Source organism: Dendrobates tinctorius, unplaced genomic scaffold (assembly GCF_039654945.1).
Source record: "Dendrobates tinctorius isolate UK_male_01 unplaced genomic scaffold, ASM3965494v1 ptg000180l, whole genome shotgun sequence".
In the NCBI taxonomy this organism is placed as follows: domain Eukaryota; kingdom Metazoa; phylum Chordata; class Amphibia; order Anura; family Dendrobatidae; genus Dendrobates; species Dendrobates tinctorius.
Window position 1 is genome coordinate 1,507,509 of NW_027361847.1, and position 16,240 is coordinate 1,523,748.

At 47.1% G+C, this 16,240-nt stretch overlaps 1 protein-coding gene across 2 annotated transcripts in view; it reads left to right on the plus strand.

Annotated features, from left to right (window-relative positions):
• Nucleotides 1-15,929, plus strand: part of LOC141054901 (uncharacterized) — a 95,043-nt gene extending 79,114 nt beyond the window's left edge. For both annotated transcript variants that reach the window (XM_073551799.1, XM_073551800.1), the window contains 5 exons: nt 1,659-1,756; nt 3,387-3,465; nt 3,572-3,669; nt 3,792-3,906; nt 15,008-15,929. In XM_073551799.1, coding sequence (XP_073407900.1) covers nt 1,659-1,756; nt 3,387-3,465; nt 3,572-3,669; nt 3,792-3,906; nt 15,008-15,879 — 1,262 coding nt within the window. In that variant the 3' untranslated portion in view covers nt 15,880-15,929. The remainder of the gene's footprint in view (nt 1-1,658; nt 1,757-3,386; nt 3,466-3,571; nt 3,670-3,791; nt 3,907-15,007) is intronic.
• The last annotated feature ends 311 nt before the right edge of the window (nt 15,930-16,240 follow it).

The following is a 16,240-nucleotide window of genomic DNA, read 5'->3' on the forward strand; positions in this document are numbered from 1 at the left end:
ATTACATTTTTGTGTTCTTTATGTTTTGATGTTTTTTTTTCCTTATGGCGTTTACCGTGTGAGATTAAACTTGACGTGACAATGACAAATATGTTTATTTATACTTTTTTTTGTTCTCATTTTTGGAGACAAAGCAAAACTAATGAGGATTACACCTGAGATCCTTTTCATACCGAGCTTTATAGTAAAACCTTGGTGGCAGAGACAGGGGTGTTCTGGAGGCCACAGGCGGTCATAGCCGGCTCTAATGCTGAGCTGGCTGTCAGTCAGTGCCGGCGGCGTGGTAACAGCCGCCGCTCTCTGTACACTGACTGGTGACTGCAGCTGCTCCGGCCGAAACGCCATGACCGGAAGTCGAAAGCTGCCGAGTGTGACTAAAGTTCATTTCCTCCTGGCAGCGGGGCTCTCAGAGCTGACACCGGGCAGGTTCAATATGTTATTAATCTGCAGGTTAACCCAATGTCTGCAGGTTATAAGCATTGTTTTACATGACAGGTCCCCTTTAAATGGCACTTTCAGGCTGTCAGAGGCAATGAACTGGTTAAACAGTAGGAATCAGAGTTTGAGCCACAGATCTGCTCATGGTATGCTCCATGATTGAACACTAGATATCAGGAAAGGGTTAATGAGCCTTATCACATGATGTCAGAATGCACGGGACACGGGACTGGGGTCCTAGCCTCAAAGGCTTAATGACCACAAAATGTCAGGGGGTCCGCTCTTCCTCTTCATGGGGTCTGATCAGAACAATGTAAGTGGGATGGTGACGCAGGTGTTGGCCCTGCAGGGACATCGGGCCACACAATGATGGTAATAATCAGTGTAAGTCTCCAGTAAAGGGTTGTTCGTTCAGTAGAATATGTATTATGGGGCTTTTCTGTGGAATCTGACCAGACAATCTCTCCTTGGCTCCCCGTGTCCCTCAGTCAGCGCCCATGACCCCGGTGCCTGCTCTCTAGTGTCCTCCTATATTACACATTGATAGGCACTAACCGCTGTGTACTGGGTGCTCCCGACAACACCGTCATCCTGTGAACTTGCTGACTATTTTTGTGTTTATATCAACGCGGATGTTGGGATTTATCTCTCTTTAAAAAAGAATAAAACACAGTAACTCGTCTTTTAATAGGAGCACAGCAGTTTCTCTCCTCTTAGAGTGATACCAGAGGATCCTGTCCAGGAGGGAGGCCGTGTCCTCATGGTGACATCATGAGCTCTCAAAAAACAATCCCTGGTAAATGGTAACCGTCCTTCCCCCAGTCTCTATAACGGTGAATTAGGAGAGAAGAAACCTCTGGATAGAAATGTGGAGCTTTCTCCAGCTTCTCTGTGGTTCCATCCCTGGTGGAGGGAAACTTGGAGAAGTTGTGTTTCTTAGTGCGGCTCCTCCATCTGACTGACGAGGATCTTCTCTGTCCCTCTCCTCAGGGTCCTCATCCTCCGAGTGCAGAGCAGAGAGTATTAGGCTTTGGTCTCGCTGATTATCACTTCATACTTGGGGCCCACAATGTGCTGGGACCTCGGTACCGGTGGTGAGGACCACAACAATGTAATTTAGTCCCTGATACATAAACCTAGAATCACTGGTTCTGAGAGACGTGTCTCATATATAGACAGATACACGGCAGGTCATGTATTCAGTCTGTGTGTCTCCACAGATGCATCCAGGAGGAGAAATCCACCAGAGAGATGTCCCCGTCCTCTGTATCCCCAGGACTGTCCAGAGGAGAATCACAACATCCCGGAGGATCATCAGGTAGATGACACTGAAGCCCCCACAACATCTGACTGTAATGACACAGGGCTGGTGTCACAGGGGATTATGCATAGGGGGCACTGCAGGGTTAACAGGGATGCAGAGTGGACAGCAGTGCACTCACACCACTACCAGCGGGGAGAGCGGAAGCCTGAAACAAGCTGGGTGCGTGAAGCACGGAGAGCCAAGGGGGGCGGAGCTAACCACCTGCTGGTAGGACGGGAGCGTGGGATCCGAACCACGAGACGATAGCGTAGTCGGAGGTGAGCCGAGGGGTGGAAACCAGACAGGAGAGTAGTCAGGGGTGAGCTGAGGGCTCAAGGCTATGTGCGCGAAGCATGGAGAGCCGAGGGAGACGGAGCTAACAAACCGACGGGAGTGCGGGATCCGAAGCACGAGACCATAGCGTAGTCAGAGGTGAGCCGAGGGTCGGAAGCCAGACGGGAGGGTGTGAATAATAATAATAATAAATTTTATTTTTATAGCGCCGACATATTCCGCAGCACTTTACATTTCAGAGGGGATTTGTACAGACAATAGACATTACAGCATAACAATAATCACATACAGTAGATTATAACAAATACCAAGAGGAGTGAGGGCCCTGCTCGCAAGCTTACACTCTATGAGGAAAGAGGGAGACACGAAAGGTGGGTGGTAACAGTTGCTCTGATTGTATGGACCAGCCATAATGTTAAGTGTGTAACAGTACAGACACAGAGGGCTAATGGATGCATAAAGCATGTGTGAACCAAAGGGCTAGACGGGAGAGTAGTCAGGGGTGAGCCAAGGGGTCAAGGAACCAGGAAAGACGGAACAGTACAGAAGCGTAAGACAAGCAATAGTCAGGGGACAAACCGCGTCATACACAGCAGAGCTCAGTCAAACAGAGGCACAACGATTACAGATAACCTGGGTCAGCTCCTCTAGCCGAGTAAACAGAAGTACCACCGATACTGGACCCAGAAAACACCAGAATTAAATAGGAGCCCCAGAACCAAAGAGAGGTGAACTAAATTAACCCTGACCTGTGTTATGGATCTGCAACACAGGACTAGGGTAGAAGATGGAAAACTGACCCTGCACTATGACTAGGCTGATACCCTACGATGGAGTAGGTGACCCATTCCTTGCGAATTGACCCACCGACGATTCTAGGTTAATCTCAAGCGAAGACCTATAGATAGGGGGAGGGGGGTCCCTGAAAGATCTAAGGACTGGGTACAAAAATGGGTCACCTAATAGAAAGCATAGAGAAGGCTGCAGAAACCAACTGAAAACAGAAACTAAGACTAGCAGAACCAGAGGTCCCAGCACTGCACAAATTACACACACAGTAGGCAAAGCAAAGCACCAAGGCAGAACTCAAGCGGATTAACACTGTTGTCCAGCAAGGACTGGGAGGCAGGTGCTGGTTAATAAAGAGTGATGCAAACACCTGACCCAAGACAAACCCTGCACCTGAGGAAAAAGACCAGCAGCCAGAACACCACAAGAAAATAGCGGATAGTCAAAAACTAAACAGATTCTAACAACCTGACCAGGACGGAGACAGAAACACCCCATCCTGAGTCATGACACTGACCATGAAGTGATGGGACCTGAGCTCATCTTACATTTTTCTTTTTAGGGTGAAGATCTGATTGATATTAAGGTTGAGGTTATACATGGAGCACAAGAGGCGATCGCAATATGGGCCGATCAGCAGGGTGAGGAGGGGAGACTGTCATGTCTGTTCTGCGATCACCTACTACTGCTTCCATGATCTCATCATCACATGACACAATCTATTCCATCACTGTGTGTTTCCTACAGATGGATCCAGGAGGAGAAATCCACCAGATAGATGTCCCCGTCCTCTGTGTCCCCCGGACTGTCCAGAGGAGAATCACAACATCCCGGAGGATCATCAGGTAGACGGCGCAGAGCCCTGTAGAGGATCTGTATATGGAGGGACATTTCTGATCGAGGTCATAGGTGTCACAGATTTTGGTGGTTTCTTGTATTGTGCTGATTGTTATATCTGATATATCAGGAGGAAGATCCAACTAAGAATAAAGTGAAGGATGAGACAGAAGAAGTGATAACGAGGGGGGATCAGCCGTGTGTGAGTGGCGGGAAGGAGGAGATTACAGGAGATGTTTTCACAGGTATTTGATAATGGCCAGAGCGTGATGATGATGAGCAGAGCGTGATGATGATGATGAGCAGCATTTGATGATGATGTCTGGGGTGTGATGATGATGACCGGTGTGTGGTATCGTGTGGAGTCTCTGGAGCAGTGAAGTTTTATCTGCTGTCCACATGACAGCAGAAGTGTCTGGTGATGGCACAGCTGCTCCTGTAGAGTCTGGCGGAGCACCAATGCATAACAGGGCCGCCGTCACACCTCTTCTTAATGATTTAGAAAGCACAAATTTAGTTTTCCTTTACCTTTGTTAATATTCCTTCCATCCTTTCTGTCCATATTTTTCATCCCAAGTTGCCATATAAATGACTGAGCTTGCGATTTAGATGGAACCTCTGGCAGATGATTCCCTATAATGAGGCAGATGGAGACACTGTGGACGCCATAGAACCGGTGGTCCGTCAGTGTCCATCTTTTCAAGCGTTCATGAAAGTGCGGTCGGCCACAGTTTTGTGCATCTCTGAAAAGACAGACAACGCTGAATAAAGGCTAGACAGTAACTGTGCTGCCCCATTAGTGATTGAATTCCTTGAGGATTCATCTGGATCACGTATTTTGTATATTTAGATGGAAACCCCAATGTAAGTGCTCAGCGTAGAGCGCAGGATAAATGTGAATCAAAATGTTCTGTAAAATGTTCCCAATGAAAGCTTCATCTCAATTCACAAAAAAAGCAAGTTCCCAATCAGGTCCATCATCTTTTAATGGAAATATAGAGGCTTCCACATTACTGGTAGCACAAAGGATCTGGAAAAAGCTATATGGCTCCCACCAAAAGAAATCCAGCAAAATCGGCACTCTCGAATCCAAATACCCCCTCCTCATGAGCCCCACAGTGTGCCTAAACTGCAGTTAGCGTCCATATGTTTGGCATTTCTTTTGCAAGTAGAGACCCCTTAATTTACAGGGTGGGCATCTCCTGAAACACAAGCTGGTTATAATGTATGGGCACTATAATGTACAGGCACTACAAGGTATTGGCACTACAATGTACTGGGTGCTATAATGTACGGGCAGTCTACTGGGCATAATGCACTGGGCACTACAATATATAGGCACTGCGATATTCCGGACACTACAATGTGTGGGCATTACATTATATGGTGTGACAGAGTCACTGGTAATGTAATAGAGGGGAGATAACAGGATTTTGGTTGCTTACCGTAAAATCTGTTTCTCAGAGTCTTCATTGGGGGACACAGAAACCGTGGGTGTGTGCTGCTGCCTTTAGGAGGTTGACACTATGCCATGAAAAAAATGTTAACTCCACCTCCACAGTATACACCCCTCCGACAGGCTGTAGGACAATCAGTTAGTGAAAAAGCAGTAGGAGACATTGTCATGTAAGCCAATCATATAATCATTGTAAGTAACATAATCATGGGAGGGCGCTGTGTCCCCCAATGAAGACTCTGAGAAACAGTTTTTATGGTAAGCAACCAAAATCCTGTTTTCTCTTTCATCTCATTGGGGGACACAGAAACCGTGGGATGTCCAAAAGCAGTCCCTGGGGAGGGAGAAGACAGAAACTTCCTTCAGGTCAGAGAACTCACCACTGCCGCCTGAAAAATTCTTCTGCCTAGGCTGGCGTCTGCTGAAGTATAGGTATGGACCTTATAGAACCTTGAAAAGGTATGAACGGATGACCAGATAGCTGCCTTGCACAATTGCATGGCTGCTGCCCTATGGTGTGCCGCCCAGGAGGCGCCCACCGCCCTCTTTGAGTGAGCCTTGACCCCATCAGGGGACACCCTGTTCTTCACCCGGTAGGCTTCCAGAATTGCAATTCTGATCCAGCAGGCGATTGTCGCCTCACCCCATTGGGAATGACAAAGAGTGAGTCTGTTTCCCTGAAAGGAGCAGTCCTAGCCAGGTAGACCCTTATTGCCCTGACCAGGTCCAGCTTATTGAAAGAACGCTCCAGAGGATGAGTTGGTGGGGGGGGGGGGCAAAATGACGGAAAGATTATATTCTCGCTCAGGTGGAAGGCAGATACCACCTTGGGAAGGATGGAAGGGGGGGGTGGCGCAAAACAACCTTGTCTTGGTGCATAATTAAAAATGGAAGGCGACAGGACAGGGCCGCCAACTCTGAAATCCGCCTAATAAAGGTGATGGCTACGAGAAATACCACCTTCCAGGACACAAACGATATGGGAGCTTCCCGGAGGGGCTCCAAGGGTGAATCTGTCAAGGCTTCCAAGACCAGGTTAAGATCCCATGGATCCGCTAGGGACTAGGGATCTGTAAGGAGGAGCTGTATGTGCCACCCTTTGAAGAAAGGTCTTAACCTGCAGGCTAGAGGCCAAATTCCATTGGAAAAGAATAGAGACAGCAGATACTTGGCCTTTCAGGGAACTTAGGGCAAGACCGGCATCTAATCCTGCCTGGAGGAAGGTTAGGACAGATGGTAGTTAACAGGTTATAGGTGAGATGTGATTAGACTCACACCAGCAAAAATAAGCCTTCCAGACTTTATAATAGACCCTGAAGAAAATGGCTTCTTAGCCTGGATCATTGTATTAATGACTCGGTCCGAAAAACCCCCCACTGCTCTCAGTATTATGGTTTCAATGGCCAAGCCATCAAATTGAGCAACCAAGAATTCGGGTGGTAAAACAGTCCCTGTGCCAGGAGCGCTGGTCTGTCGGGGGGGTCTCCATCTTGCAAGAAGATTGATAATTTCTGCAAACCAGGCCCTCCTGGGCCAGTACGGGGCGATCAATATGACTGGCCTGATCCTCTTTAGCAACCTGGGTAGGAGAGGAAGGGGAGGGAACAGGTAAGGGAGTCTGAACTGTGACCAGGGAATAACCAGCACGTCGACCCCTATTGCCAGAGGATCGCGGCACCTGGAGAAAAACTATTGGACCTTTCTATTCTGTCGAGATGCCAGAAGGTCCACATCCGGAGTTCTCCATACCCGGCAGATTTGATGGAACACGTCCTGATGTAAGGACTATTCTCCTGCTGCGAGCCCCTCCCGACTGAGGAAGTCGGTGCCCGTGTTGTCTGTGCCGGGGATGTAAACTGCTGATATTGCCGGAAACGCGGCTTCCGCCCGGCCGATGATTCTGGATACCTCGGCTGATGCCCGGGGACTCCTGGTTCCCCCCTGGTGATTGATGTATGCCACCGCTGTGGCACTGACCGTCTGAATCCGGACTGACTGATCCTTGAGGCATCCTTCCCAATGTAGAAGTGCTGAAAAGACCACCCTTGGTTCTAGAATGTTGATCGACAGGGAAGATTCTCGCCTCGACCATCGCCCCTGGACCGCTAGGTGACTGAATACTGCACCCCAGCCCAGGAGACTGGCATCCGTAGTTATCACCTGCCAGTGGACAGGGGGAAAGGACCCTCCCAGATAAACAAGGGGGGAGGTCAGTCACCACTTGAGGGACTGCTTGGCCTGACTGGAAGGGGAGATCCAGTGAAGAGATGGCCCTGTACCACTGAAGGAGGGTGTCCTTCTGAAGTATCCTGGAATGGAACAGGGCAAAGGACATCGCCTCTGAAGCTGCCACCATCCTCCCCAGGACCCTCATGGCAGCGTGAAAAGATAGGAGTCGGGATTCTAGCAGAGAGGAGATTCCCTACCGGAGAGTAATCTACTTCCTTTTGGGAAGAAAGACCTTCGAGCGGCGGGTGTCGATTAGCATCCATAAGAACTCTAGGTGTTGTGTTGGCATAAGGCGGTATTTTTTCCCTGTTGGAAGAGCCAACCAAACCGGGACAGCATGATTAGAACCGCAGATAGGTTTTCCTGAGCCTGATCGAAGGAGGGTGCTTTGATGAGAATATCGTCGAGATATGGGACTAATACTATACCTCTGACCCTTAATATACTGTAGCTACCATTACTGCCATAATCTTCGTAGAAATTTTGGGGGCTGTTGCCAGCCCAAATGGTAGGGCTGAAAACTGGGAATGCTGCAGCTGGACAGCGAAGCACAAAAATCTTTGCTGTCCCTGAAAAATGGGGCCGTGCAGGTAGGCGTCCCGAATGTCTATGGAGCATAGGAATTCCTGATCCTCCATAGAGGCAATCACCGGCTGGATCGACTCCATCCTGAAGTGGCGTAGGCGGACCCATTTGACCTCTTGAGGTCTAGTATGGGACGAACCGAGCCATCCTTTTTTGGTATTGCAAACAGGTTTGAGTAAAAGCTTGTAGAACGCTCCTGCTCGGGAGCAGGCATGATTACTCCTGTGCTGAGGAGAGAGTCGATTGCCGCACCAAAACCTGAGGCCATGGCAGCGTCTCTTGGTGGTTGGGATAGAAAAAAACGGTGTCGCAGAAGCGCGTTGAAGTCTATCTTGCATCCTGTAGATACCACCTCCCTTACCCAGGTATCCTCTACTGAACTCTGCCAGACATCTCTGCAGAAGTGAAGGCGGCCCCCTAGTCTGGGAGAGGGACTGGGAAGGGAGCTGTAATCCCTTCAGGCTGAAGAGGATCTGCCTGGCCCTGACCTGGTAGCTCTGTTGTGGGAACTGCAAGGTGCCATGATGGGAAGGCCTGAAAGGACACCTTCTCCCTGTCCTTGGGCGCCTGCGACCTCTGTGGGCCCTGAGCATAAGCGTCTGCCGCTGTGGGCCCGACGAAAGGGACAAAAGGATTGGGTCTTTCGTTTGAAAACCTATTGACGAGACCTGGCCTGAGGGAGAAGGAAGCTTATGCCCCCAGTTGCATCTTTAATGATTTGATCTAACATTGGACCAAGGAGTCGCGAATCCTGAAAAGGCAGATTGGTCAGGGATCTCTTTGAGGACAAATCAGCCTGCCAGGCTGATGCTGGATGCTTGGGCTGCGCAGGATGCGGCGTCTAAGGCTGCTGATACCATACACTTCCTGATCAGAGATTTGGTCTGCGAACTCCGTTAGTTCTGCTGGTGGGGCCCCGGCCAATATGTCCTGTCTAAGCTGTTTGACCCATTCTGAAACAGACTCATCTACCCAAGCTGAGGCGGAGGCCGGACACAATATAGCAGCTGCTGCCTCTAAAGGTGGATCTTGCCAGGGATTCTATCCTTCTATCATTGGGATACTCCAGGGGTGCCCCACTGGCGAGTGGAAGGACTGTTTTGGTAGAGAGTCTGGACACTGGTGGATCCACCGAAGGGGAGGCGGTCCAGTTGGCAGTGAGATCTGGATATGAGATCCCAAAATGGCTTCCCCTCTGAAACTGCCTGGTTGGGTTTTTCCTTTCCCTGGCCAACACCTCCTCAAAATCCCTGTGGGAGGCGAAGACCCTGGAGGGGGACCTATGCCGTTTAAATGAGAGAGCCTGATCATCAGGCTTCAATGTGGCGTCCTTAATGTTAAGGTCTTATTGACTGCAGCAATGAGGTCCTGGACCATATCCTTGATGCCCTGGGACTGTTCCAACCCGTACTCAGAACCCTCCTCCGAGCGGGTCTCTAAAACTGCCTCCTGATTCTGGGCAGACAGCCAGAGAAACTCTGGCGGTGAGATGGAGTAAGAAGGGGACCTGGGTTGGTGGTCCTGTCTCAACCTTTTACGGCCTCTAGAAGGTCTAAAAAGTGACTCCTTCGATGCACCTGTGTCCACTGGAGTCTGAAGTGGCACCGTTACCAGGTTCTGTGATACCTTGGTAAGGTTAGCCACTGATTTAACCTAAGGAAGAGGCCCATCCCGGACACTCACTGTCTCCCGCGGCAACGGCTGACCCCTGGGCGGCAGGCAGGATGGCCTCATCCAGCTCCTGGGTAATGCGGGAGTTCTGGCAGGAAAGGTGGGGGAGGGCTGCACCTGCTCTCTAGCATAGGAAATACAGTGAGTCTGCTGCGCTCTGAGCAGAGTGGGGAGGACTGACCCGAAGGAAGCTTGTTATTGCATGAGGTACGTACAAAATGTTTAACGATGGTAGCTGGAGAGGATGAGGAGGAAGCGGGACTGCTCTCCTTTGGGTATACTGATAGGCCCTTCTAACTGGCTGACCATCGGGGGTAAAAAGTGGAGTGAGGGAGCAACAACTGTAGTGCAGTACTCACATCCCACGTCCTGTGTCCCCACCGCAGCTGCTGCCCGAAGGCAGAGGAGAGAGAGGTGAACAGCCCTGCCGCCCCCGCCCGGAGCCGGAGGCCAGGTCCCAGCCCCGCACTCCCTGGAGCACCAAGATGGCGCTGGTCCCGGAATAGGACCCCGGAGGGCTGGACCTACCTTGGAAGCCGGGATCTGGACTCTGAAGCCGGTGGGGAGCCGCTGGAGCCCAGGAGCATAACGCCGCCGCGGGAGGAAGGATTGGAGACACCCCGCAATCTGCATTCCTGCAGTGCTTGGAAGCAGGTACAGGCTCTTGACATAAGTTAGAGCCATGGGCTGTATGCAAGGAAAAGAGCTTCTCTCTCTTTTTTTTTTTTTTCAATAAAAAAATGCTGCAGCCTCTTACCTCCAGCTCCCCCGTGACAGGGAGCAGTTACCTGACGAAAAGATTGCTGTCCCAAATCTTTTCTGTAGGGCATCTCACTCAATCATCAGGCTCTGGAGGGCGAGTGATGGGAGACGAAGGTCAGGACCAGGTACGATCACCTGAACACGAGTCCGTGTTAGGGGCTAGGGTCCTGCCAATGGGATCTATGAGGATATGGGGTGGCAGTACACCCCAAACTCATGATCCCGGTGTGGGAATACAGATGTAGCCGATCTACATTACTCTGTATCCCTCCATGGTTACCTGAAAAGGAACGACGCACATTGAGGTAGGCATGGGTCTGCGAGAGACCCCTGTCCATCTCCTATCTGACACTAAGCAAAACTGATTGTCCTACAGCCGGTCGGAAGGGTGTATACTGCGGAGGCGGAGTTAACATTTTTTCATGGCATAGTGTCAGCCTCCTAGAGGCAGCAGCACACACCCACGGTTACTGTGTCCCCCAATGAGACGAAAAAGAAATGTTTCACTACACCTAATGGCGTCAGTGATATAAAATCCAGAGTTGTATTTCCTCCAGCACAGTAAGTGTTGCCAGAGTTAAGCTGTTGGCTTGTTTTTAGGGGAACATTCATAGAGTGGGTGGGAGAATGTCCCCGCCTATCTCCCCCTACAGAGCTAGCACCACTGTGTGCTGACAGGACCTTGGTGAGGTCACAGTCATATGATCAGTCGCGTGGTGGAGGCGTCACATGTCTGGGATTAAATAATGGCTGAAGTGAAAAACTCTCAGTGTTCAGTGTGTTTGCCTGGAGAAGGAGCACTGCACGAGAGTGCTGCATGGACTACAGAACCTGAACCGTGGTTGTTCTGTTAGCCACTCACGGAAGGACTGTGTTTGTTCTGCCGCCATTTTGTTTTGTTTTCCTGTTTTGCCCAGAGGGCTGTATTTTCTTTACCACACCTGAGTTTATGCTGCCTACAATAAACCCAAGGAAGTTCTTAAAGCCGCAGTGTACCCGTGTCTACCTGCGTGTGCAGCCATGTGAGCCGATCTACCACAATGGGCACTACAATGTACCGGACACTACAATGACTGGCACTGCAATGTACTGGGCACTGCAATGTACTGGGCACTATAATTTATGGGCACTACTATGTACTGGGCACTACAATGTACAGGCACTACAATGGCATATTTGTATTTTCACTTATCAATATCCACACTGCTTGTTTGTAGAGAACACCCATGGAGTCAAATACATCAGTGAACCTGTGAATAAATTCCTAGAGGGGTGTAATTTCAAAAATAGGGTTTCTTGTGGGGGATTCTGCTTTTCTAACACTTAGGAGTTCTGTATATGGAGTCCTCAAATTATTCTACGAAAATTTGTTCCCCAAGAGTCAAATAGCGCTCCGAAGTCTCGCCGTGCGGATTCGCAGTACTGCACAGCATCATATGTCGTATTTCCACGTCCAGCAGAAATTGTGTAACAAATTATGAAGTCATTTTTACCCATTTCACCTTGTGAAAGAGTGAAATCTGGGGCTAAGACAACTTTGTAGTGGTAAAAATGTAATTTTTTTTCCCTCACAGTTCAATGGTATAGCATTTTGTGAAACCATACCTCAAGACATATTCCTTGAGGGGTCTAGTATCCAAAATAGGGTCAGTTGTGGGGGGTTTCCACTGCTTAGACACAGTAGAGGCTCTGCAAAAGGCGACGTGGCATCCTCTATCTATGTCATCTGATTTTGCTCCAAAATTCAAATGGTTCTCCTTCTCTTCCGAGCTCTGCCATGCACCCATGCAGCAGTATTCCCAAACATATGGGGTACGCAGGTGAAATTGCACAACAAATTGTATGGTGCATTTTATGCTTTTTCTTTTGTGAAAATTAAAAATTTGGAGCTAAAGCAACATTTTTGTGGTGGTAGAATTAAAATGTATTTTTTCCTTCCACATTCCATTAATTCCTGTGAAGCAGCGGAAGGGTTATTAAACTTCTTGAATGTGGATTTGAGCACCTTGAGGGGTGCAGTTTTTCGACTGGTGTCAATTTTGGTGTTTTCTGTCACATAAGCCCCTCAAAGTCACTTCAAACGTGAAGTGGTCTCTAAATAAAGTTTTGTAACTTTTGTTGGGGAAAAAAGAGAAATTGCTGATAAATTTCCTAACCAAAAAATATGTTTCAAAAATGATTCTGATGTATAGTAGACATGTGGGAGATGTTATTTATTAACTATTTTTGGTTATTTACCTATATACTCGTGTATAAGCTGAGCTTTTCAGCACATTTTTAGGGCTGAAATCACCCCCCTCGGCTTATACATGAGTCATTGTTCCAGAAATACAGCAGGGGAGGGGGAGTGGCGGAGCAGCGGGTCACAGAGGCAGGAGACGGCAGCCAAATCCTGTGCCCGCTGCTAAGGAGAAGTGAATATTCACTTCGCTGGCAGTAAATAATAATTTCTCTAATATCGTGCACAGTTACAGTCACAGCGGCCGTCTTTTAGCACACATCCTACTTACCTTCCTGCGCGCCCTCGCTGCATCTCGTTCGTTCCGGCACCAGTTGCTCTTCCAGCCGAGCAATCACGTTGCTCCACTCATTAAGGTAATTAATATTCATGCCTCTCCACTCCCATAGGCGTGGAGTGAATATTCTTTACCTTAATGAGTGGGCCACGTGATCGCTCGGCAGAAAGAGCTGCTGGCGCCAGAACGAGATGCGGCGAGGACGCGCAGGAAGGTAAGTAGGATGTGTTTTTGTTTTCTTTCTAATAGGAACCATGTATTCAAGGATAGGGGATAATGAGCCATGTATTCAAGGACAGGGATGGGGGAGCCATGCATACCAAGACAGGGATAATGAGAAAATGCATACCCGGCTTACACTCGAGTCAATATGTTTACCCATTTTTTTGAGGCAAAATTAGGTGCCTCGGCTTATACTCTGGTCGACTTATACGGTAACTATGTTGTTTAATCCTTTAACGACCAGAGGTATGTTTGATTTGCGTTTCTGTTTTTCGCTCCCCTTCTTCCCAGATCCATAATGTTTTTATTTTTAAGTCAAAATGGCCATGTGAGGGCTTGCTTTTTGTGGGACGAGTTGTACTTTTGAACACCACCATTGGTTTTAACATATCAAATACTGGAAAACGGGAAAAAAAATCAGAGTGCGGTGAAATTGCAAAAAAGTGTAATTCCACAGTTGTTTTATTTTTTTAAGCCATGTTCACTAAATGCTAAAACTGCCCTGCCATTATGATTCTCCAGGTCATTACGAGATCATAGACACCAAACATGTCTAGGTTCTTTTTTATTTAAGTGGTGAAAAAAAAAATCCAAACTTTGTTGAGAAAAAAAAAAAAAGCGCCATTTTCCGAGACCTGTAGCGTCTCAATTTTTTGTGATCTGGGGCTGGGTGGGGGCTTATTTTTTGTGTGCTGAGCTGAAGTTTTTATTGATACCATTTTGGTGTAGCTACGAACTTTTGATCGCCCATTATTGCATTTTATTGCAATGTAGCGGCGATCAAGAAAACATAATTCTGATGTTTTTAGTTTTTTTTCCTGTTACGACGTTTAGCGATTGGGTTAATTCTTTTTTATATTGATAGATTGGGCTATTTTGAACTCAGCAACACCAAATATGTGTATATTTGTTTTTTTATTGTTTTATTTTGAATGGGGTGAAAGGGGGTGATTTGAACTTTTATATTTTTTAAATACTTTAAAAAAAATTTTTTTTTTACCTTTTGCATGCTTTAGTAGTCTCCAAGCTGCACTTCTTTGATTGACTCTGCTACATACAGGTGATGATCAGATCACAGTTCGGTTATGGCAACCATAGGGGTCTGCTGGAGACCTCTGCTTGTCCTGCCAATCCATCGGTGACCCGCGATAATGTGACGGGGTAACTGATGGGCAGGATTTCTGGCGCACTTCCGGAAAGCGCAAGTTAAATGCCAATGTCAGAGATTAACTAGTTAACAGCCGCTGGTGGATCACGATTCCACCTGCGGCTGTTAGAGGCACATGTCAGCGGCTTAAAAGAGCTGACATATGCTGGAAAGATTCGGACATGGGCATATTATTATGCCCAACATTGGAAATGGGTTAAGGGGATTAAAAATTTAAAATTTGTAAACTCCAAAATGCTCGTTATTTTTGAAAATATCAAAAATTTTACAGAAAATTAACTCAAAAAATGACAACCAAAATTTACAACAAACTTGAAGTACAGTATGTCACTAAAACACTATCTCAGAATCAGTGGAATGTGTGGAGTCTCCAGCGTTATTACCATATAAAGTGACAGGGGTCAGAAGGAGGCTCGGTCATTAACGTACATAACTTACAAAGTGGCTTGGTCCTAAGGAGTTAATGTGCCTTCAGAGCTATTGCAGTCTTCTAAGGTTTCCTATGATGCCCTGGGGCATACTGGGGACATGATTATGGTGCCTGGCTTGTGCCAGTGTCACCAGTTTCTAAGTGTTTATTCACTTTACCTGTTATTGTTATGGCATGTCGTTGTCTTCCTTATTACTGATACTTTCACTGACGAGGGTCTTCATTGTGCGCTCCATAAAATATATTTAGAAATCCCTTTAGTGTAGTTAGAAAAAATTCACATCCAGTCTGTCTTTCTTCCTTATAGGAAATCCTTGTGAGAATAACGGTTTGTCAATAAACTGTAAGAATGAAGATATCGGGAAGCAGTCTAATGGAGAAAACCTCATTACCCTTCATGGAGCTCCTGGACTTCACATCCCTTCACTTTCTTATAATCCTCCTAATCATGAGGAACCCTCTCCTGAGCAATCTCACATTGTTACCACAATTCCAGGTGACAACGTGGATACAAGATTTCAGTGTGACAAGCAACTTACTAGACGTTCAGATTTTTTAACACAAGGAAAACACAAAGGAGAGAAGCCATACTCCTGTTCAGAATGTGGGAAATGCTTTACAACTAAAACCAAATTTGTTACACATGAGAGAATTCATACAGGAGAAAAGCCATTTTCATGTTCGGAATGTGGGAAGTCTTTCACAGAAAAAGGGAATCTTAATAAACATCAGAGAATTCATACAGGTGAGACTCCATATTCATGTTCAGAATGTGGGAAATCCTACACAGATAAAGGGAGTCTTATTAGACATCAGAGAAGTCACACAGGAGAAAGGCCAGTTTCATGTTTGGAATGTGGGAAGGCCTTCACAGATAAAGTGAATTTCATTAGACATCAGAGAATTCATACAGGAGAGAAGCCATTTTCATGTTTGGAATGTGGGAAGGCCTTCACAATTAAAGGGAATCTTACTATACATCAGAGAATTCACACAGGAGAGAAGCCATATTCATGTTCAGAATGTGGAAAGTCCTTCTTAGATAAACGGAGTCTTATTACACATCAGAGAATTCACACAGGAGAGAAGCCGTATTCATGTTCAGAATGTGGGAAATATTTTAGAAATAAATCAAATCTTGTAAAACATGAGAGAAGACATGCTGGGAAAAAACTATAATTATGTTCTGTGTTTTATAAATTTTAATAAACATTGCTCAGTATAAATGAGTACACCCCCTTTGATAAGATTTAATTAATATCTCACTGAACTTCAGAACCATTTTGCCAACACTAAGTTTCATAGAACATTTTGTTGGGGGGAATATAATGGAGCGGAGCTGTGTGTGGGTAATATTATGGATAGGAGCTGTTTGTGTGTTGGGGGGCAATATAATAGAGAGGAGCTGTGTGTGGGGGGAATATAACAGAGGAACTGTGTGTGGGGAGAATATGCTAGAGAGAAGCTGTGTGGGAGAATATGATGAAGAGGAGCTGTTTGGGCGGAATATGACAGAGAGGAGCTGTATGTGGGTGGAATA